Here is a 21,760-nt window from a genome sequence, read left to right as displayed (position 1 = left end):
ATAGTGTTTTACCTATATTTTATTCTATCTATTTTATGGTTTCAGGTCTTATGTCCAGTTCTTTTATCCATTTTGAGTTGATTTTTGTGCGTGGTGAGAGGTAATGGTGTAGATTCATTTTTTTGCATGTGGAGATCCTGTTTTACCAGCACCATTTATTGAACAAACTGTCCATGTTCCACTGCATATTCTTTGCTCCTTTGTTAAAGATTAGTTGTTCATGTACGTGTGGCTTTATTTCTGGGCTCTCTATTTGGTTCCATTGGTCTGTGTGTCTGTTTTTGTTCCAATACCAAACTGTTTTAATTATTATGGCTTTGTAGTATAGCTTGAAGTTTGGAAGTGCAATACTTCCTTTCTCCTTTGTTTTCATCAGTATGTCTGGCTATTCATGGTTTTTTGTGGTTCCCTATGAATTTCATCAGTATTTTTTTCTATTTCTTTGAAGAATGTCATTGAGATTTTTATTGGAATAGCATTGAAATGTATATTGCTTTTGGGAGGATGGCCATTTTAATAATGCTGATTCTTCCAATCCATGAGCAGGGCATGTCTTTTCATTTCTTTGTGTCTTCTTCAATTTCTTTTAACAGTGTTTTATAATTTTCTTTGTATAGGTCTTTAGTCTCTTTTGTTAGGTTTATTCCCAAGTATTTGATTTTGTTTGCTTCAATTACAAAAGGGATAGTTTTCATGATTTCTTCTTCTTCAGATTGATTGTGTATAGGAACGCTACTGATTTTTGTGTATTGACTTTATATCCTGCTACTTTACTGAACTGGTGGATTATTTTGAATAGTTTTTCTGTGGAGTTTTTAGGGTTCTCGATGTATATTATAGCATCTGCAAACAGTGATAGTTTTGAAGGATTAAAATCTTATGTGCATCTCTGTGTCTCCCAGGTGGTGCAGCGGTTGAGGGCTGGATTGCGAAGCTGCCCGCAGCCTCTGCAGTGCTGGTCCGATCCCCGGCTGCTCCCTGGCCACCGGAGGAGGGTCCCACATGGTGATATAACACTCATCTACATACACTCACCAAATGAAGGCACACCAAAACATATTAGGCAATTATTATCAGCTCTGAAAACAGACATTAAAGAAAATGCGTATAGAGTAGGAGACTTCAACACCCCATTCTAACCAATGGACACATCAACAAGATGAAAAATAAACAAAGACACTAAAGCCCTACATAAAAACATAGAACTCATGGGCTTAACAGACATCTTTAGGACACTGCACCCAAAAAACTCTGAGTACACATTTTTCTCAAGCACACAAAATCCTTCGCCTGAATCAATAACATACAGGGCCACAAGACAAACATCAACAGAATCATTAAGATCAAAATCATTCCAAATATCTCCTCTGATCATAAAGGCATCAAACTGGAAACAAGTCATGAAAATAAAGCAAGGGACCCTCCCACTTCATGGAGATTGAAATCCACACTACTGGAAGACCACTGGACTAATGAAGAGATCAAACAAGAAATGAAAATATACTTTGAATTGAATGACAAGGAGGACATCAATTTCCAGGATGGACTAGCATTATCCACAAAATCCAAGTTATGGAACCAGCCTAAGTGTACAATACAGATGAGTGAATGAAAAAAAAAAAAAACTGGGAATTTCAAAGTTTTCCCTTTTAATTGACTTCTAATTTACTATTGCTTTGCTGCGAAGTTGCCAAATTTTATTTTAATCTTCTTAGATTCCTTGAAATTTGCTTTCTGGAATAAAGCATTGTATATTATGAAGGATTTAACATATGCGCTTGGAAATAATGTGCATTCAATATTGTATTGAATGTGCATTTGATGGATATTGTATGGAATGCTCTGTATATGTCTTTTAGATCCTCCAACTCCAACATATAACTTATGTCTCTTAACCTTACTGCTAATCTTCCTGCAAGCTCACTCTATTTTTGATGGTGGGGTATTGAATTCCCCTCCTATTATTGTGTCCCTGTGCAATGATCGATTAAATGTGGTTAATATTTGCTTCATATATATTTAAGTGTTGTGATATATGATTTCACCTCTTATCTCTTCATACCCCTCCATGTGCAATGCAGACTACTTACAGCACTATTCTAAATTCCTCCTCCCCACTCCTTTATCCCTAGATGTTTACTGCACAACTGTGAGGGTAGTGAGGAAGACCAGAATGGGTTCCACTTTGGAAAAGTACTTCCCCCCATGCTGTGTTAAAGCATTGGAAAAGGGGATCAGGGAGGAGGGTTTGGGGGAACCAGTTGCCCTGAGTCACAGGGATTAGCATTGGTGGGCAGCTCCAACAGTATAGTCCAACTTTATTGTTCCAGGAGCTTCACCTAATACAAGTGGATGGCTGCTATGACGCTTCTTTGTGTTTGTCTCCTAGACACAAAACTTGAATTTGACCTGACAGCCAGATTCTCCTACAGTTGAAAGAAAAATCTAATTTGCTATTTACTCAGAACTTTTTATCTACTAAAGACAGAGATGACCACTTCTAAGACTTCTAAGACCACTTCTAAGAGTTAAAAATGAAAGTGCTTTTTAATTTTTAGTATTGTTTTCAGATAGCATTTTTCAAACAATTCACTACAGATAATATACATATAAAATTAGTATTTACTCAGACACACCCTTTCACCCAGGACACAGATCTGAGCTTTTACCCAGCTCCAGAAACTCCCTCCAGTACACAAGACAGAGGTGTGTTTTGAGGGAAGACTATGTTCTGGAAATGATTTTGTACCCAACTCAACTATCCCTCAAGGTTTGAGAGTAGAAGGAAGATATTTTTAGTCATGCATGGCCTGAAAACATGTACATTCAATTCACAACCTGTCAAGAAGTTGTTGAAGGATGTACTTCACTAAAGCAAAAGGGGTGACTAGAAAAAGGAAGGTGTAAAGGCACATGCACAAAAACAAGAAGTTCAATGCGGAACAGAGATGAAGGTGTCCCCTGAGAAGAGAAATAAAGGAAAGGCACACAGAGACTCATGCAACAGACCTGCACACAATCCCACCACTTTCGAGGAGACAGAGGTCTTCAGGAAAATGAACAAGTGTGGGAGAGAAAATTAAGTCTCAAGTGAAGAGAAGCACCATGGCTTACTTCTTGAATCAGCTGTGAATACTTTTTACTTTGTTATAATACTCTACTCTTGTTTCTTCATCTAACCTAAATTGTGATACTATAATTTGAAGGAATGGAGGAGAAGATGTGAAAGATGGGTCAGGGCTGTAAAACAGCTCCAGCACCTTCCACAGGAGAAAAATCAATAGCAGATCTCTAAGATGAACACAAGACAAAAAGCAATAGCACACCTGTTAATTAGTACAGTGGAGAAGGTAGACCCCACACCAAAGCTTGACTACAGGAAATGAAAACCAGGGGAGAAAGGGGCATGGGGAACCACTTTTTCATGGTAACCCTTGAAGGACTACCTGCCTCTTAAAAACAATATATACAACATAGTTAAAAACTTTGATTAGGTAAACATGCTTTACTACTGAAAAGCATGAAATTTTCTGTATTCTGTTTATTATTGTGGAAAACATGGATGGTCAAGGAATGAAATGAAAAAAAAAAATAGTTTCCATGGGGAAAAATTAGTCTTCACCAAAATATTTGAAGGTGAACCACTTAACAAGCAGTATCCCTGAGGTGGAGGCTGCATGTCCTTGTGAGATAGCTGTAACCATTTCTTCTGGGTCATGGAGGATGGGGAGGTAACTGCTGCACACTTTGCCTCAGGGACTGGGTGCAGTTGGGGATGGTCCCTCTGAGGGCTGACAGTGGAACAGTAAATTGGTGTGGATTATGGAGGCAATGGCGTCAAGGTATTTAACCTTTGTTCAGGAGGACTGTGGGCTTCTGAGGCTGGAAGAACTAAGACATTGATAACACTCTAGAAGCAGCACTGATTCTGTTCTTTTTTTTTTTTTTAATAGAGGCATGCTTTATTTATTTATTTATTTGTTTGTTTATTTGTTCATACATGCACTGGGTACAGTCAGAAGCGCGGGAGGGTGAGAGAATTCACCAGAGCCAGAGCAGGGAGCAGAGCAGGCAGAAGGACTGAAGTACACTGCTGAGGGGAGCAGCAGGCGGCAGCAGAGGTCTGCGCGCCATGTGGGACCCTCCTCCGGTGGCCGGGGAGCAGCCGGGGATCGAACCGGCGCTGCAGAGGCTGCAGGCAGCTTCGCAACCCAGCGCTCAACCGCTGCGCCACCGGGGAGGCCCCCAGCACTGATTCTGTTCTTACAAATATGTCAGAGGGTTGTTCTCGGGATACATGTTGAAGTCTGTTATGATTTCCTAAGCTGCCTAATATATAATGCTCTGACCTTGTACATATAATAGACAATATCAATAATCCCCTCTATTTAAGATATGTATCTATAAGATATTAATACATTTAAATACTGAAAATACTTAGATGTTGTCTGTGGACTCAAATAAGCTGTTTAGTTGAACTGGAACTGGCATGTGCACTAACATTGCATAAGAAGACAATAGCTCATGGCAATACTGATGGTCTGTAATTCTCAATGAGGTACAATTTACTAATTTTGGGGTGGAGTCAGGGGTTAGTTTTATGGAAGAAAGATGTTCACTGTTCAAAGCCAGCGTCCTCTCACAGTGCCAATGCCCTTCCTGGAAGACTATTTGAAGGCTGAGGGCATGAGGATTGTTGTAAATCTATAATAAATTCATTTTTAAGAGACATGAGCAGTGGCATAAGTAAAACCATAAGACATTTACCCAGGATCTACTCTCAAAACACACTGTTGGTTGATTTCCTTCTAATTCATGTCAATGAGGTAAAAGATAAAGTTGTTTTAAGTTAAAATGAAAGAAAATTGACTTCAAATTCATTTTTCCTGCCATTATATTTTGGGTAGTTTTATATATATTAAATACATATATTACATACATATATAAGATATGCACATGATTTCATGTCCTCTGGGAGTCTCATAGCATCATAAATTAAGTAAATCTCCAAATACAAACATCCACTTACCAAATTGCAGTGGACTGTTTTTGGATTGAGGGCATTCATATACATTAATTAGTAAACATTTAGGAAAATATCTATTAGGCAATACTGGAAATCATCAAAAGGTATTGAGAAAGTGGAATGTCAAATTTCTTAGGAAAACAAAGTATTTCAATGAAAAAGTAACTATTTACTGTACCACACTATTGCATTCATTGGCTCTCTGGAAGCTGGGAAATAAATTAATTTTATGTCCTCCCAGACATGAAGACTATTGTAATTCAAATGATTAGATTGTTGGATTCTCCTTCTAGCACATAATGCCACACTGCTTTGTTTGCTAGAGTTAAAGGGTTGATAGAAACAGGGAAGTTTTATATAGAGAGGGAGGTGGAAGAAAGTAGCGGTCCCATAACTTTTTTGTCATATTTAATGATTTAAAAGTCAATGTTTTCAGACTTAACATGCTTTTATGTGTATGACATTTAAGCACCAATTTCAGCATAGGGATTGGAGAGTGTTTGTGTCTAGATTTCCCCATATGACCAACCCTACATTCCACGCATTCTACAAACCCCATGTCATACCTCTGTGGCAGGAGGTGGTGAGGACAAGGGCAGATGATGCTCCTGTCACCGGGGCAGACAGCTGGGAACTCAGTGCCTAGCCACCTCACAGGGACTTCCGCTGGTACTAAAAAAAAAATGGGTCTACCACAGCTGCTGTAACTGCACACTTACCCAATGGCATTTATTAAACACATTTGTAATTTAAGTCTCATGTCCACTTAAAGTCTATGAAAGTTCTTTATTATACATCCACCCCAAGAGAAAGTGCTGCAAGTCAAAACACAAGTGCCAGCTCTTCACATTCAACACAAAATTGATGCTCTAAATAATGTCATGAAGCGAGAGTCCTACTCCCTCCATCACTTCACAAATGACCTTAAGTTCACTTTGCAACAGAACAAAGACAAAAAGACAGAAGGAAATCCCTGGGGATTTTCAAGTCCTGAGGTTGCTGCTGTGCCTCCACCTGTAGGGCAGTGAGTCCACCTGGCTTCCCATGCAGAAGCGCATTTCCCACGCAGTCCGCTCCTGCCAGGCAGGTCTCTATGACGTCTGCTGCGCAGTGGACCCTTGTCCTGTCCGAAGCTCACAAACAATACCTCCTTAATGACATGTTTTGAAATAGCTCCTTAGAGAAGAAAGACATTTCCATTATGCAACAGGTGAGATTTCCATGTTAATTGGAAGTCATTGTTGAAAAGAATTAAAGGCTGCCTTGACCCTGACCTTGCAGCTATGTCCACACAGCACATATAGCCCTGAACTACTGATATTACTCATTGTTTTTTTAAGATTTATTTATTTATGCTTACAAGAACCAGGGTACAGATGAGAGGTGTGGGGGCGTGAGGATTCACCAGACAGAGTGGGGAACAGAACAGGCAGATTGACTGAAATACACTGCTGAAGGGAGCAGCAGGGGTGTCAAGAAAGGTCTGCTGCACCATGTGGGTAGGGCCCTGGCCCAGGATTGAAATCACGCTGCAGTGGCAGTGGAGAGCTTCATAGTTTGTGTCTTAACCCCCTGCACCACCAGGAAGGCCCTGATACTCCACATTATTGAAGTGCATAATAGTGATGCAGGTGTTCATTAATTAATGCATTTATTTATGTATGCTACTTAAAGCATAACTTAATAGTAATTAATTGAGGAATGCAATTTCTAAAAAAATAATGACAAAAATGTTTCAAAATAACATTTTAAAGGTAGCCAATATTGCCTTTTATCAGTGTGGCAAGAATCCTAGATGGTAACTTAAGATACTTTAGTAAAGTCCAGTAAATGTAAATATATTTCTTAACTAATAAAGCTGAAGGGTGAAGTGCAGGGAGTAAAATAGACTTGCAATATTAAAAGTGGCACATGCCTTTATTTGCAAAAATCTTGCAGGGTCAATGAACATTACGCTTGTGAAAAACACTCCAAGGTTACAAATTCAAAACACGAGCATGGCATGGCTGAGCAACCAGACCTAAGGCAGTGATTTTGTCCTCTTGGATCTGTTCCACAGCACCCCAGTGCCCTGGGTCCTCTTCAAACTCACCCTGCTCGATCTCCTGCTGGCCCTGTTCGGCAACACCATAATAATCATCTTCATCTGGGCCGACCCTCTTCTCCACACCCCCATGTAATTTCTGCTCAGCCAGCTGTCCCTCATGGATCTCCTCTATATCTCCATATTTCTCCCAAAGGTGGTGGTGGATTTTCTGTCTAGGGACCACCTCATCTCCTTCATTGAGTGTAGCTTCCAGGTGTTCCTCTTCTCCACTCTTTGGGGGTTGGAGTGCCTGCTGCTGGCGGTCATGGCTTATGACCGCTACGTGGCCATCTGCCACCCTCTGCGCTACCCCATCCTCATGCGCCCCAAGGTCTGTGTGCTCCTGGTGCTTGTGACCTGGCTGGGTGCCCTGCTCAATTCCTTGATCCATGTGGTCTATACTCTGACACTTCCTTACTGCGCCTCCAGGGAAATCCACTATTTCTTTTGTGAGATCCCAGTGCTCCTCAAAGTGGCCTGTACTGACACTTTGCAATATGAAAAGGGGATTTATTTTAGTGCTGTGATTTTATTCATTCCTCCCATCTCAGCCATTCTGTGCTCCTATGGAAGCATACTCTCCACTGTTCTGGGCATGGGATCAGGCTAGGCTCTCTGGAAATCCTTGGCTACTTGCTCTTCTCACATGACTGTGGTGTTGCTCTTATATGGGGCTGCAATCACTAAGTACCTTGTGCCAAAGTCCTACCACTCCCCCGAGCAGGAAGAAGTAGTCTCTGTGATCTACACCATCATTTCACCCACGTTCAATCCCCTCATCTACAGCCTGCAAAACAAGGATGTCAATCAAGCTTTTAGGAAGGTTTTCAGAATATGACAATATAAGGTTTCCTGGTACCCAATGTAAATCCAGAACAGTGATGGTTTATGCTTTGAAATGGAACAGTACCTGTTTTTATATTCTTTTGTAGCCAATGTCACCATCAGTGAAGACCTGGTTATTAATATGATACATAAAATATATTTTTATTCCTATGTAATTTTCCTATTTGTCAATTTTCAAAAAGTATGGTTCATAAGGGAGAGGAGCCATGTTATCTTGAAAATTTTGTCTTTAAAATTGTAGATATATTCCAAAACTACCATTGTAAATATATAATGATGTATATTTTAAAGTATACATTGTTTATATAAATTTTGAAATATCTCTTAAAATACTACTTGCTATAATTCAATAACCTGGAATTTCTGAATGAAAATTTATTTCTCTATTATATATACTAATACACATTTTTTAGCATTTTGGGTTTTCACACTGAGAAATAATTAATATGCAATAGTAGTTTTGTTTTTCAGATTACAGCATGTTGATTTCCCTGTGAACTGCTCACCACACATCTTGTTACCCCACACACCACACAAGGTAAATGTGAGGGTTAATCCTCTTTCCTCACTTCATACGCCACCCACACCCCATGCCCACTTTCATCTGGTAGCCACCTTTTATTAGTGATCATCTATTCTCTTAACTGTGGGGACACTAGGAGCCTCCCAGTCAAGTGTCAGGTTTGGCCACCTGGGTGCATCTGCCACTGATCACCCACACCCCCACAACAGCCCAGGGGCCGGCCCCCACCTGTACCCACCCTTGGATGCTCAGCTCTGTAGTCAGAGTTCTAATGTTAGTTTTTAAGTTGGTCTTTCTCTGACTCTCAACTTGGCATCTCTAGATTCTGCATATTACTGGCCATCTGGTATCTGCCCTTCCCATCTGACGTATTTCATGTAGCATCATCCCTCTGCTGTGTCTTGTTCGCTTTTAGACTTCCATGTGAGTGAACCCACAGGGCATTTGACTCTTCCTCTGACTCGCTCCCCACCCCAGGACATGCATGGTGTCACATATGGTGACATTTCATCTTTTTAAAAATTGTGTTGCGGTCTCCCCATACACAGACATGTACACACACACACACACACACACCACACCACTTCCCTCCCCACCCACCCATCGTTGGAACCTCCGTTGGTTCCCGTGTGTGGTGGTGTGAGAAACATAGGTGAGCATATGCATTTTGGAATTAGTTTTTTTTTTTTTATTTTCCTTTGGATAAATACCCAGAAGTGGAATTGCTGGATCATATGAGTTTTACTGTAATTTCTGAGGAATACGTGTTTTAATATACTGTTCCCCAACAGTGCATGGGGGTACCCTATCACCACACCTTTGCTCACACTTGCTGTCACTTGTCTTCATCACCACAGTACTCCCCCTTATCCAGGCCCATCCTTCCAAGGTCCCCAAGTGGAAGCCTAAAAATCAGATTATACCAAACTTGACAGCAACAATTTTTCCTAAACATACTCAGCTGTGTGAAAGATTAATGTACAAATTAGGCAAAGTAAGACATTCATAATTAGTAAAGTTAGAAAAGATCGTTGTATTAACTATTGATCTCTAAAAATATCTTAGTGTAGGAGAGTAATTTAGAGTTCCTCCAAGGAGCCCTCTCCAGTGCTGCTGACGGTAGTAGAAGTCACAGCCAGTCCTTCGGAGTGATGGGGCAGCTCACATGGCTTTGAGTGGGGAGACTGAGCGCCCTCACCAGTTGGGACACTGAGTGCCCTCTCATGCACCTGAGCGCCACCTTTGTGGCTTCCTTGGCAAAGGCCTATTTGGATCCTTTGCTGTTTTCTTCACCAGAAAATGTAATCACTATAATGCTGACATGTGCACCATAGCTTGTGTCGGCTTGCAAACTCAACTTTAAAGATGTCTACTAAAATCCTCTCTAATGGGTGAAGCTTAGTATTTCTAAATAATGACTTCAATACAATCTCACGCTCATTCAGATTATTATAAATTGTAGAAAATGTAAACTTCTGATAACTTTATAAACTTGACAGACACATTCTGACACAATTACTGGCATGCATTCTACCAGTTTCTTTAGCTAGACTCGTTGATGTAACTGCCCGTCCTAAACAGTCGTCTTTTATCGCTCTCCATGGCTATTACGACTCCTTCTCCCTAGCGGGGTCTCACTCTTGGAGCTTAAGACTATCATAGGCGGAAAAATAAGAACATTGTTCGGTTCAAAATGGGAAATGCATGATTGTGTTTCTTTGTAGATAATTAAAATCAATGACCATTTTATCACTTAATCACAAGCACAAGGAATTGTCAATCCTGCGCCCATTTCTGGAATTGAAGATTTCAACATGCTCTGTCAACATATTAAATGTGTCTCCTTGCTCTGGAAGCACCAAATATGGAGGACTTCCGAAACAGGCCATTTGTCTTTCACTTTAAAACTGTAAGTATTTCCCTGAGATCACACCGGTTCCACGCCTCGAGGGCCGCACCTATTCAGAGGTGCTTCCACCCCACGTGCACGCGGATCCTGCCCCCACCACCAGCCTGCCCGCGCCCATCCCGCACGTCTGCGCGTGCGGGGTTGGTGTCTCCCTGCTCCTTGGCCTCCTCCACTCCTGAGGCGTGGTTGGGCGGTGTCCAAGGAGGCCTCCCCTCCTGGAGGGACGTCTGCGCATCTGCCCGCACACCCCCGGGCCGGCTCGGGCCGCGGGTGTGTCGCGCCCGGGGCTGCTGTGTCGGGGTTCCGGCCCTTCCTTCTCTGCCACCTGGGCGAGGGCGGACTCAGCTCCGTCCTCCTCCACCATGTCCTTTACTCAGCAGCGTCCCCGGCCCTCCAGCCCTTCTGCATCACCAGCGGCCTCGGCCCTCCTCGCTGGAAGCGCATCCAGTTGCTGGTCAGCCACACCCCTGTGGTCCCTCAAGGCTGTGCCCAGCTCGGCCGCCCTGACCGCCTTCTGGGAGAGCGCCTGAATGCTACCCTCCGAGCAGGTGCTTGGCCTCTCCCGGCCGCCTGCCTCGCGGCACTGCGGTCACACATGGTCCCAGGGGTCCTGTGTGCGCCCCTCTGTGCTGCGCGGCGCCAGGCGCGAGGGGTGGCGGGGCCGCGGCGAGGGAGCAGAGCCTTGGCCCTAAGGAGGCTTCCAGCTCCTCACTAGAGCCCGGTGCTGGCTGCGGGGTGGGTTTCTGGCCTGTCTCACACTGAGGTGGCTCCTTCTCCCCTTGGCACCAAGCATCTTCACCACAAATGCACCTTGCGTCTTGCCAGAGCTTCCTCTGCTACCGCCAAGGGGTTAGAGGGTTTCTGTCTTTCCTCTCCGAGAAGGGGTCAGTCCCCTGGGTGATCTGAGCTGTGGCCCGAGCCTGCCCCCCCGAAAAAAGCCCACGGGGGTGGGGGTGGCCATGACCCTTGATGTCAGTTTGCCACTGCTTTGTGGAGAGTTTATCATATCTGTCTCCTCAGGGAAGGCCCAAAGTCCTCTTTGTGACGTCCTTGTCTGCTTCTGGTCTCTGACTAATGTGGGCCTCACAAAACGGGTCTGGGGGCGCTTGCTCCTCCTCAGTGTTCAAAATGTGTGAGAAATGAAAGTATTAGCTCATCTCTGCAGGTCCACGGGAGCTCACTTGTCGAGCCCTAGGGGCCTGGCTCCTGTTTGGTGGGAGACTGTTGAATGATGACTGTTTCACCCTCCTTGCTCACAGTGGCCTCTTCACTCCTCCTCTTCTGACTCCGGCCATGCGGAATCTCAGGAGCTTGGCGCACATGCACCTCATCTTCTTGGATCGCTTGTTACCACAACAAATATCCTCTCCTGTTGTCAATCCATAACATACCCTAAATGTCTTTCTCACATGATGCCCAGGGGAAAATAACAGAACAGTGATGATAACCAGGACTGGAAAGTTCTAGATCTAGATCGGGAGACAGATTTACCCTGAAGCTAAATAAACATGGGCCGGGTTGCTCACGTGCTCAGCCCCTTCCGAGGCCAGCCTCGAATCTGTGTCTGTTCTCTTCCTTCCTTGCTTAAGGAACACGCCCAAAACTGCACACGTGGGGAGACTGTCCCCTCGTCCCTGGCATTCTTGCCATTAGTGATGACACTTGAAGGAAGGGCTGGCCGATTGCGGGACACTAATCTTCATTTCAAATCTAGGATGTGGATTCCAAAATTTTGTATTTTACTCCTGCAGCCGAAATTCAGTGAATCATAACTGGTGTTCTGGAGAAATTCTTTCAGGTGCTTTAGGGAAAGAAAAAAAAAATTTTTGCAATAAAAATTGCACATTATGTAATTGGAGTGAATGAAGATTAAATACAAGTATCATCTACAATAGGAATGTCCTGATCTGTTATATATGTCAAGAAAGCTGAGAGTTAATGGCCTCTGCAGCTTTCCTGTGATGTCTCCGACTGCACCATCTCCACTCTCATGCTATTGAAATTTCTTTCTTTCCCCAAATCTCCGCATACAATGGGGGCCTCCCTGGAGGTGCAAGGGCTAAAGACACAGCACTATGAAGCAAACCACAGCCTCTGCAGCACGAGTTCAATCCCTGGCCAGGGAGCTGACCCACATGGCGCAGCAGACCTCTCCTGCCTCGCCCACTGCTTCCCTCAGCAGTGGATTTTGGTCATCTGCCTGTTCTGCTCCCTGCTATGTCTCTGGGGAATCCTCTCACCCTCCTGCACCTCTGGACTGTACCCCAGTTCTGGTATGCATAAATAAATAAATCTTTTTTTCAAAAAAAATCTAAGCTGGTTGCCAAACACCAGCTCCTAAAATGAAGAGTTTGACAGGCTAAAATTTAAACAGACTTAAATTTCCCTAGACAAACACACCTCCCTGCAATAGAACGAGGCTGAGAATATTGTAAATTCTGAAATCCCTCTCTGGGAGCTCATGCACAACACACTCTTACTGCAAATCATATCAGCGCTGCACCCAGGGCGCTTCAGAGCCCCGCGTGTCCCATGCCACACCTCCTGGACGTGCTGAAAAATGTTTCACCCAAAACACAGGCGTAACACAGAAGACACCTGCGGCCTGCAGCCCCTGGGACAGCTACACACTCTGCCTGTGACACTCTCGAGGGCCCCTGGGGCCCGGCGGCCACACGGAGGCGCGGTGTCCAAGGAGAAAGAGGAGATAATCGATTTGGCGGCCTGTCAGCCAGAGGGCCCCAAGAGGGCTCTCTGCGGGCCCAGACCTGTCTTCTCTCCGAGCACGGACAGCAACACCAAGTAGGTGGCCTGTGCAGAGCAGCAGGCGCCCAGCTGGGACTGAGACCAGCTTCCCTGCAGGTGAGCACAGCGCGCCACAGGCTCTGCAAGGCGGCGGCCGCGCCTCCTGCAGAAGCCAGGGCGCTGCACGAGGCGGGCACAACCACGCGCGCTCAATTCCATTTCCCCAGATTTTTCCTGGGAAGCGACGGGACCCAGGTCATCTTGGAGAAGAGAAAGCCTAGGCCATGCGGCCGGTGCGGGTCCCAGCCCTGAGTCCGAGCGCCCTGGCTCCCGCCCGGCCGCGGCCTAGCATCTCCACAGACGTGCCCGGGACTACAGTGCAGGAGCTGCCCCAGCTCACCGGGTGGGGGGACCTGACAGGAGCTGCCCCAGCTCACCGGGTGGGGGGGCCTGACAGGCGCGCCCAGCTCTCCGGGTGGGGGGACCTGACAAGCGCGCCCAGCTCACTGGGTGCGGATGTCACAGGGGCGCGGCAGCGAGGCACTGCCCCGCGGAGAGGAAGGGCACGCAGCAGGCGCGGTCGGGGGCGGCGGCGGGCAGGCAGGCTCCCAGTGCCGTGGGTCGCCCGCCCCAGAGCCCGAGGCCCAAGCAGCCCGCGGGGAGGTGCCGGCTCACCAGAGCGCGGGTCCCCCCACTGGGCGCGCCGCGGAGATGCCTCATCAGCCTCCCCGCCTCCAGACAGGGCTGCACAGCAGGACCGCCCACCCCCGCGCCCAGGCGCCAGCCAGCGCGTCCCGCTCTCTTGAGGATGCTGCACAGCCCCGCCTCAGCCAGCAGACCCCAAGAGAGCCCGTCTCCACCCGAAGCTCGCCGCGCCCGCGGAAGCGCATGCTCTGAGAGAAGGGCGGGCACCGCCGGGGGGGGGGGGGGGGGGGGGGACGACCCCAGGGCTGTGCGCGCCAAGGTCAGGTGTGGGGGTTGGGGGGCGTCCCCGCTCCTCACCCATCCCACTCGCCTGTGCGCGCCCAGTTCTCAGGGCAGGTAAGGCCGTCCAAAGCGCTCCCTCCCTCCCTCTCTCTCTCTCTCCATGCACACACACGCGCACACACGCGCACACACGCGCACACACATGCACACAAATGCGCACACATGCAGACACGCACACACACGCGCACACGCAGATGGAGAAGCACATGAATATGTACACGGTCACCCCCTCCCATGACGGATCATGCGTTTAACCTGCAAGGCTATTTTTTTTTTTTAAATATAATTCTAGATGTGACGGTTTTGAATCAGTCTGGAAATAGTTTATTGTTTTTCTTCGCCGATTAGTCTCCTCCAGATGCGTCTCCTTCCCTTCGTGCTGTGAGGTGCGTCCCGAGTAGTGCAGCGCACGCACCCGTGCCCCTGCCAGGCCCCTCCAGGCCACCGAGGGCCAGGCCTGCCTCGCACCCGCCCCACCGGCCTCGCCTCACTTCCCGCTCATGGGCCGTGGCCGCTGTCCCCGGTAATTGCTTCCTCCTTGGAATTTCGGAACCAACACTGTGTTGTGTCCACAGGAGACACGCAGCAAATCTGAGAGGACTGAATACACTTTCACGTCATTTCATGAAACATTTTTAGTTAGTAAGATGTTATTTGCTCTGGAAATATGCAGAGGTCAAATCCGTGTCCAAAAAGGGGAAAAAACTAATTTCCTAGCATGGACAACCACTAAACAGACTCCCGCGTCAGATTAATTAGCAAGCTTCCATTTATCTTTTAATGATTCATCCTCCAGCTTTCCCTAACATCGTCATGCTTCTTTATTTCAATTCACTGTATCCCTTGTACATGCACAGAAAAGAACAATGCTAATGAAGCCATAAGATCTGGAATATTCCTTCTCTGTAATTAATATAACTTTTGCCAATTTGTAGGCAATATAAAGTCAATATAGACAAATACATGAAGAAACATCAAATTTATAAGATAATCCACCAAATCTGTCAAGCAAACCTGTACTGTTCACGTGAGTGAAGTATGCAACATTTTTCTTGGGAGAAAACAGCCCCAATCGAGCACTTGCAAGATATTTTGAAGGGAAAAAATATTTGTATAAAATCATCTCAATGTCTGTTTTTCCTTTTCAAATTATAACTTCATCCCATGGTCAGTAATAATATTTATTTTAATGTCATCATTTCTCAAGTGTCTATAGTTCAACAGATAGGATTGAGTGTGTGTAGGGAAATAAAGTGTTAATGTTGTTTTGCCGGGAACATTGGAGAACGAGCGACCAACTTTTGGCCCCCAGGTCAGGGAGCCTGGCCAGCGCCCGGACCGAGAGCCAAAAGATAGGGCTGGTTGTGTAACTGTTCGCGATGTCCGGGACCACCAAGAAATGGGTTGGTTATGTAAGTCTGGGGCATCGTGTGCAGGAATGTGACCATCCCACCATGAATCCCTAGGGTTTGGATACTGGCCATATCCGACCTTGGGATATAAAAACACAGTGGTCACCTAGCTGTCACAGCTGCTGGACTTGGATACATCTCCCGTGCTGTTCCCCGGAGTGCTGCCTCTGCCTCCGTGGTGTTGTTCTCCGGAGTGCTGCTTTTTGCCTCCATGATGCTGTTTCCGGAGTGCTGATTCTTTGCCTCCGTGATGCTGATTTCTGAGGAAACTGTACAGTATGTATTCATGGTTATCAGTTTGGTCGGGTTTGGGGCACTGTTTATAATTTTGCTTGTGCATCGCCTCTGTTGCTCACAATAAATCCTTTTCCTTTTTAATATGGTGTGGTTATTGAATCCCACGGAATTGAGCCTCCCTCAAACACCTGTGCACAGAGCTACCAATTATATTTTATTGCTAGTTACAGTGTGTTAAATGGAGGGAACTATATTCACCTAAGATTATTACATCATTTATAATCATCATTTGGTTTTCCTTAGGAGGCAATCAGAGCTGTTTCATGGACCTGCAGATTTTATGAACCTTGATATTCCGTGTTAAGTCATGAAGGCAGAAAATCTAAGTGTTGGGATGGATTTTCTACTCCTCGGTCTTTTCCAGCATGGCCGGATGGACACTTTCCTCTTTGCTGCCATTGCTGTCCTCTTTACAGCATCTCTGACATCCAATATCATATTGATCCTCCTCATCCAGCTGGACAGTGGGCTCCACACCCCTATGTACTTCCTGCTCAGCCAGCTCTCCTGCATCAACGTGCTGTACATCATGCTGTACACCATGGTGCCCAAGATGGCAGTCAATTTCCTGACCAAGAGTATGAACATTACTTTTTTAGGCTGTGAGATTCAAACCTTTGTGTTCTTGGCTATTGGCGGAACCGAGGCCCTACTTCTTGGTCTCATGTCTTACGACTGGTATGTAGCCATCTGCCACCCACTGCATTACCCCGTTCTCATGACCAGGAGGATCTGCTGGCTCATGGTCTCGTGTGCATGGACTAGCAGTTCTATCAATGGTTTCATACACACGCTCTATGTGTTTCAACTTCCATTCTGTAGCTCTCAACTCATTAACCACTTTTTCTGTGAAGTCCCATCTCTGTTACCACTGGTGTGTCAAGACACGGCCCAGTATGAGTACACAGTCCTCCGCAGTGGGATTGTTATCCTGCTGATACCATTCTTGGCCATTCTGGCTTCCCACACCCGTGTGCTTATTGTGGTGTTCCGAATGAGTGGTCAAGGGCAGAAAAAAGCTGTCTCCACTTGCTCCTCACACCTGATTGTGGCAAGCCTATTCTACATGACCTCTCTCTCCACCTACACGAGGCCACAATCCCTGCGGTCCCCCGAGCAGGATAAAGTGGTGGCTGTGTTTTATACCATCATCACCCCTCTTCTCAACCCTTTTATTTACAGTCTAAGGAATAAAGAGGTGATAGGGGGCCATGAGGAGACGGTTATGACAATGTGTGTTTGCACATCAAATATGACCTTTGGAACCCTCCCTTACTGAGGCTGAACAACATGAGAGCTGTGCCTAGAATTCTGATAGAAATGCTAATAAATGCTTATTAAATAAATTGGCAAGCCTTTGATTCCTCCTGACTTCAGAAGTAACTAAGGTATCATTGTTAGGACTAGATAGATTTTCCATATACAAAATAGAGGAACAGTATGATTGCCAAACTTGTTCAATCTCTGAAACAAAAGAATCCAACCCAATCCACTCAACATTCCCATATCATAAATGTTTTGAAGTGCTTTTCAGAATCTGACACACCATGGAAAAGTAATACAGTTCACGCCCATGCAGAACACTAGTAAAATCCACACATGACCAAAAAGTAATATAGAGAAAAGCAACAATCCACCATTTCATTTCTTTACTCACCAAGCTTTTTAACGTGTCAACTATGTGTGTGTCCTTTTTACCGAAACTTCTGATGTTAGAGAAGTCAAAGATAAAAACTGACTAAAATCTCTGATCTCTGGAGCTTTATACTTCCACAAGGGGAGATATTAAGTAAGTAGCAAAGTTAACAGTATATAAAAAAGTAATAACTGCAGTAATAATAAGACAGGGATTTGTGATAGGGAATTTGCAGTTTTATATAAAATTTTCTAGAAAAGGCTAAGAGGTGGGATTCGGTAAAAGGCTAAAGGGAATGAAAAATTATTTCTTTTTTTTTTCTTTTTTTATAGAGGCATGTTTTATTTATTTATTTGTTTGTTTGTTTGTTTGTTTATACATGCACTGGGTACAGTCAGAAGTGCGGGAGGGTGAGAGAATTCACCAGAGCCAGAGTGGGGAGCAGAGCAGGCAGAAGGACCGAAGTACACTGCTGAGGGGAGCAGCAGGCGGCAGGAGAGGTGTGCGCACCATGTGGGACCCTCCTGCAGTGGCTGGGGAGCAGCTGGGGATTGAACCAGCACCACAGAGGCCGCGGGCAGCTTCACAACCCAGCACTCAACCGCTGCGCCACCAGGAAGGCCAGGGAATTAAAAATTAATTCAATGGAAATGTGGTAATGAGTGTTCTGGAAACAAGTGATGAGAACATCCTGCTGAGGGAGGTGCTAAGTGGTAAGCATGCAGGCTGCTGGCAAGGAGAAGATGGACTGGACCCAGAAATGAACTACAACATAATCACAGTGATACTCGGCAGTAGGGGCCTCCCTGGTGGCGCAGGGGTTAAGTCTCAGCACTTACTAAACATCTTGTTAAAATATCAGATGTGAAACTTAAAATTGAATATAATCTGTCAGTTAATAAACAACTCTGGTGTACCACTGTGACTAGACCATGAGAGAGGGAGGAAGAATATATTTTCTGTGAAACCTTTCAAAGGTTCTTTGATATCTTTGCAATGAATGTCAACAGCTTTAATAACAATTTATAATTGCATCTAAAATTTCATTTGTGGTTGAACACAGTACAATTATTGGTCCACAAATGTCTTACTTGACTTAGCTGACTGGTTTATAATGTAATGTGAACTACCAAGAAAACCAGTCACACCAAGAACCAATGCAATAAAAATCATGTCTCTGGGCCTCCCTGATGGTGCAGGGGCTAAGTCTCAGCACGATGAAGCTGTCTGCAGCCCCTGCAGCACGAGTTCCATCCCTGGCCGGGAAGTTACCCACATGGCAGAGCAGACCTCTCCTGGTTCACCTGCCTGCTGCTCCCCTCAGCAGTGTATGCCAGTCAAACGGTCTGTTCTGCTCCCCACTCTGTCTCTGGTGGATCCTCTCCATCCCCCACACCTTTAACCTACACCCCACCTCTTGTGTGCATAAATAAATAAATCTTTAAAAAAAAAACTTGTCTCTTTATTTTTTTTTAAGATTTATTTAAACAAGCACTGGGTACAGTCAGAAGCACGGGAGGGTAAGAGGATTCACCAGAGCCACAGCAGGGAATAGAACAGGCAGACTGATGAAATACACTGTTGAGGGGAGCAGTGGGATGGATTCGAGGTCTGCACACCATGTGGGACCTTAGCCCAGTGGCTGGGGATCGAACCGGTGCTGCTGAGGCTACACGCAGCTTTGCAGCCCAGTGCTCAACCACTGTGCCACCAGAGAGGCCCAAACTTTGTCTCTTTAGAACCACTACATATCTAGCCCCCTAATTCTCCATTAATTTTAAATTTTGATATATTATTCTCTGGGAATGTTTATAAGATCTCCAAATATAATCATACAAAATTATCAACTACTTGCATTTACTGTTTGAACTATATGAAAACCATCTTACTATAGGCCATCATTCTCAGAAATAATTTGAGCTACTCGACATTTTTCACATGAATATAGCTGGCTGTAGCTGGGGCCCATTCTCCTTTGCTATTAAATAGCATTCTATTTTAAGACTGTAACATGTTTTGTCCACGTATACTTGACTTTTGTCCAGTTTTCAGATATTACATATAATGCAGTTGCTAAACAGACAAATAGAAGAGAGTTGAGTGACCAGAAAAAAAAACCACAGGGGAAGGAAAACTAACTGATGACCAGAGAGTCAAAAGCAAACAAGGAAGCAGAGGAGTCTCTTCAAAAATGGTCCTGGGAAAAGGCACAGCCACACGCAAAATCACGACACGACCCAGACAGCTACCTAACACACAGACACGAATTTAAAATGGATTAAAGATTGCTGAAAGACAAAAAAACAAAAACTGCCTCGATGATATGCTCTTTGTCATAGGCCTTAGAGATGTGTTTCAGGGCTCAAATCCAAAAGGCAGGGCAACAAAAGCAAAAATTAAAAAGGGATCACATCTACTAAAATGCTTCCAGACAGGAGAAGAAAAGAAACTATTGATAAAATGAAAGGCCCCCTACCAAGTGGGAAAAATAATTTCCATATCACACATCTGACAGGGGGCTAACATCCAAGCTCTATGAAGAGCTCACACAACCACACAAAGAGAAGACAAGTCAATGAAAACAAGAAAAGAGATAAGCAGCCACTCAGAGGAAGACACACAGGCAGACAACAGGCACAAACAGCAATGCTGGAATATTCAGTTGTCAGGTGAAGGTTAATCACACAATGGAAGTGTTACCTCAAGGTAGACATTTTGTCATGAGCTGAGGCTACACTATATAGCTGTGATTGTTCAAGTTCATTAGGATTTAACTCTTACTCATTTATAAAGTACTAATTTATTTTTAAAGATTTATTTATTTATGCATAGAAGAGCTAGGGTACATGCCAGAGATGCAGGGGGGTCAGAGGATCCACCAGAGACAGAGTGGGAAACAGAATAGGCAGACAGTGAAATACACTGCTGAGGGGAGCAGTGGGTGCAACAGGAGAGGTCTGCCTCACCATGTGGGATTCTCCCTGGCTAGCTGGGATCGAACTCATGATGCAGAGGCTGTGGATTGCTTCATAGTGTGGTGCTTAACTCCTTGCACCACCAGGAAGGCCCTAATGTACTAATATATAAAGTAATATTAACACAGTCATGCATGTGTACAAGAAAATACAGTCTGTGTAGCTTTGGTGCCATCTGCGTGTCAGGCACCCCCTGGTGTAAAACAGTGGATAAGGGGGTACAGTTTCAAATGGATGAGAAACACGTGTTGGCAAGAAGTGAAGAGAAGGGACCTGCCCAGCACTGAGACTGGGAATGCAGGGACTACAAAGCCTTTGGGGGCCCCTCAACACTGAGGAAACCCACTACGTATCAGCAGTTCCACCTTCGGGCATTGATCCGGCAGAGAAAAAGCACCCATTCATAAAGCCATGAGGACACCCATCCCCCCACACACAGGAGCACACAGGGCAGGCACATGGGACAGCCCAGAAGGGCCAGAACCACCACCCACCCACCCGGTGTCCTGACAAGGGAGCCACCAAAGAGCACCAAAAAGCCAAAACCAAGGGCAAGAGCAACACACACCCAACAACAGGGGCCTGTGGGCTAGAGCCAATCAAGGGCAATGCCCCATGAGAGCACGGGCCACCGTGGGTTCTCACCTGTGTGCATGATTCCAAGAGACCTCAGGCTCTGGGAACCATCACCACAGGGTTTCTATACAAACAGAGGAACAAAGAGCTTGTTGTGTCCATAGTGGCACCTCCTCCTGAAGATGGCACCTTCCAGAAGTACAGGCAGAGTTTCAGGTACATGGAATCAGAGCTGGACCACACTGGTCAACAGGGATGGTCACCACTGGCCAACAGGAGGGATGGACAGCGCTGGCCATTAGTGATGGTTAGTACTGTCCCAGAGGCTGTGTCAGAGACACCCAGTGTCCACAGTTCTCTGTGAGAGCTTGGATGACGCCAAAGACAAGCAGCTCATTGACACACCAGCCCCGCCTGGGGCCTTTGGTGCTCCCTTCAGGCCAGGGAGACACAGGCCCAAGGCCCCATCTCTGCGAAGGTCTTCGGCTTCTCTTCCCTCCTCCGAGGTCCCTGTTGGGTTCTTCTCTTCTATCCTCTGCAGCTCCTGGTTCTCCTTTCCTCAGCCTAGAACCATCACACTACAGCCCCCACCAACCCTGCTTCTGTCCTCTCTCAGGGGGCACCACCCACAAGTCTGTTTGAACCATTTTTCAATCCTGTGGCTACTGGACCATTTAGCACCAGTCAGCTCACAGCTCACGCCTGACTGTCCCAACCCACAAACCAGGAAATACCCACAAAA

At 45.6% G+C, this 21,760-nt stretch overlaps 1 protein-coding gene and 1 pseudogene across 2 annotated transcripts; both read left to right on the top strand.

Moving 5' to 3' along the window:
• Positions 1–7,023: 7,023 nt before the first annotated feature.
• On the top strand, positions 7,024–7,950 carry LOC311175158 (olfactory receptor 2T27-like; annotated as a pseudogene). Its single transcript has one exon. The product of its transcript is annotated as an olfactory receptor 2T27-like (transcript).
• An 8,188-nt stretch (positions 7,951–16,138) lies between these two features.
• Positions 16,139–17,110, top strand: LOC311175157 (olfactory receptor 2AK2-like; the record flags this gene model as incomplete). The annotated part of the gene is made up of 1 exon (XM_084240088.1): positions 16,139–17,110. The coding sequence occupies one exon, from the start codon at positions 16,139–16,141 to the stop codon at positions 17,108–17,110; it is 972 nt and encodes a 323-aa protein (XP_084096214.1).
• Between the last annotated feature and the right edge of the window lie 4,650 nt (positions 17,111–21,760).

This window comes from Talpa europaea, assembly GCF_964194135.1.
Source record: "Talpa europaea genome assembly, chromosome: 8".
Lineage (NCBI taxonomy): Eukaryota > Metazoa > Chordata > Mammalia > Eulipotyphla > Talpidae > Talpa > Talpa europaea.
Note: the sequence above shows the minus strand (reverse complement) of the source record. Positions and strands in the feature narration are given on the sequence as shown.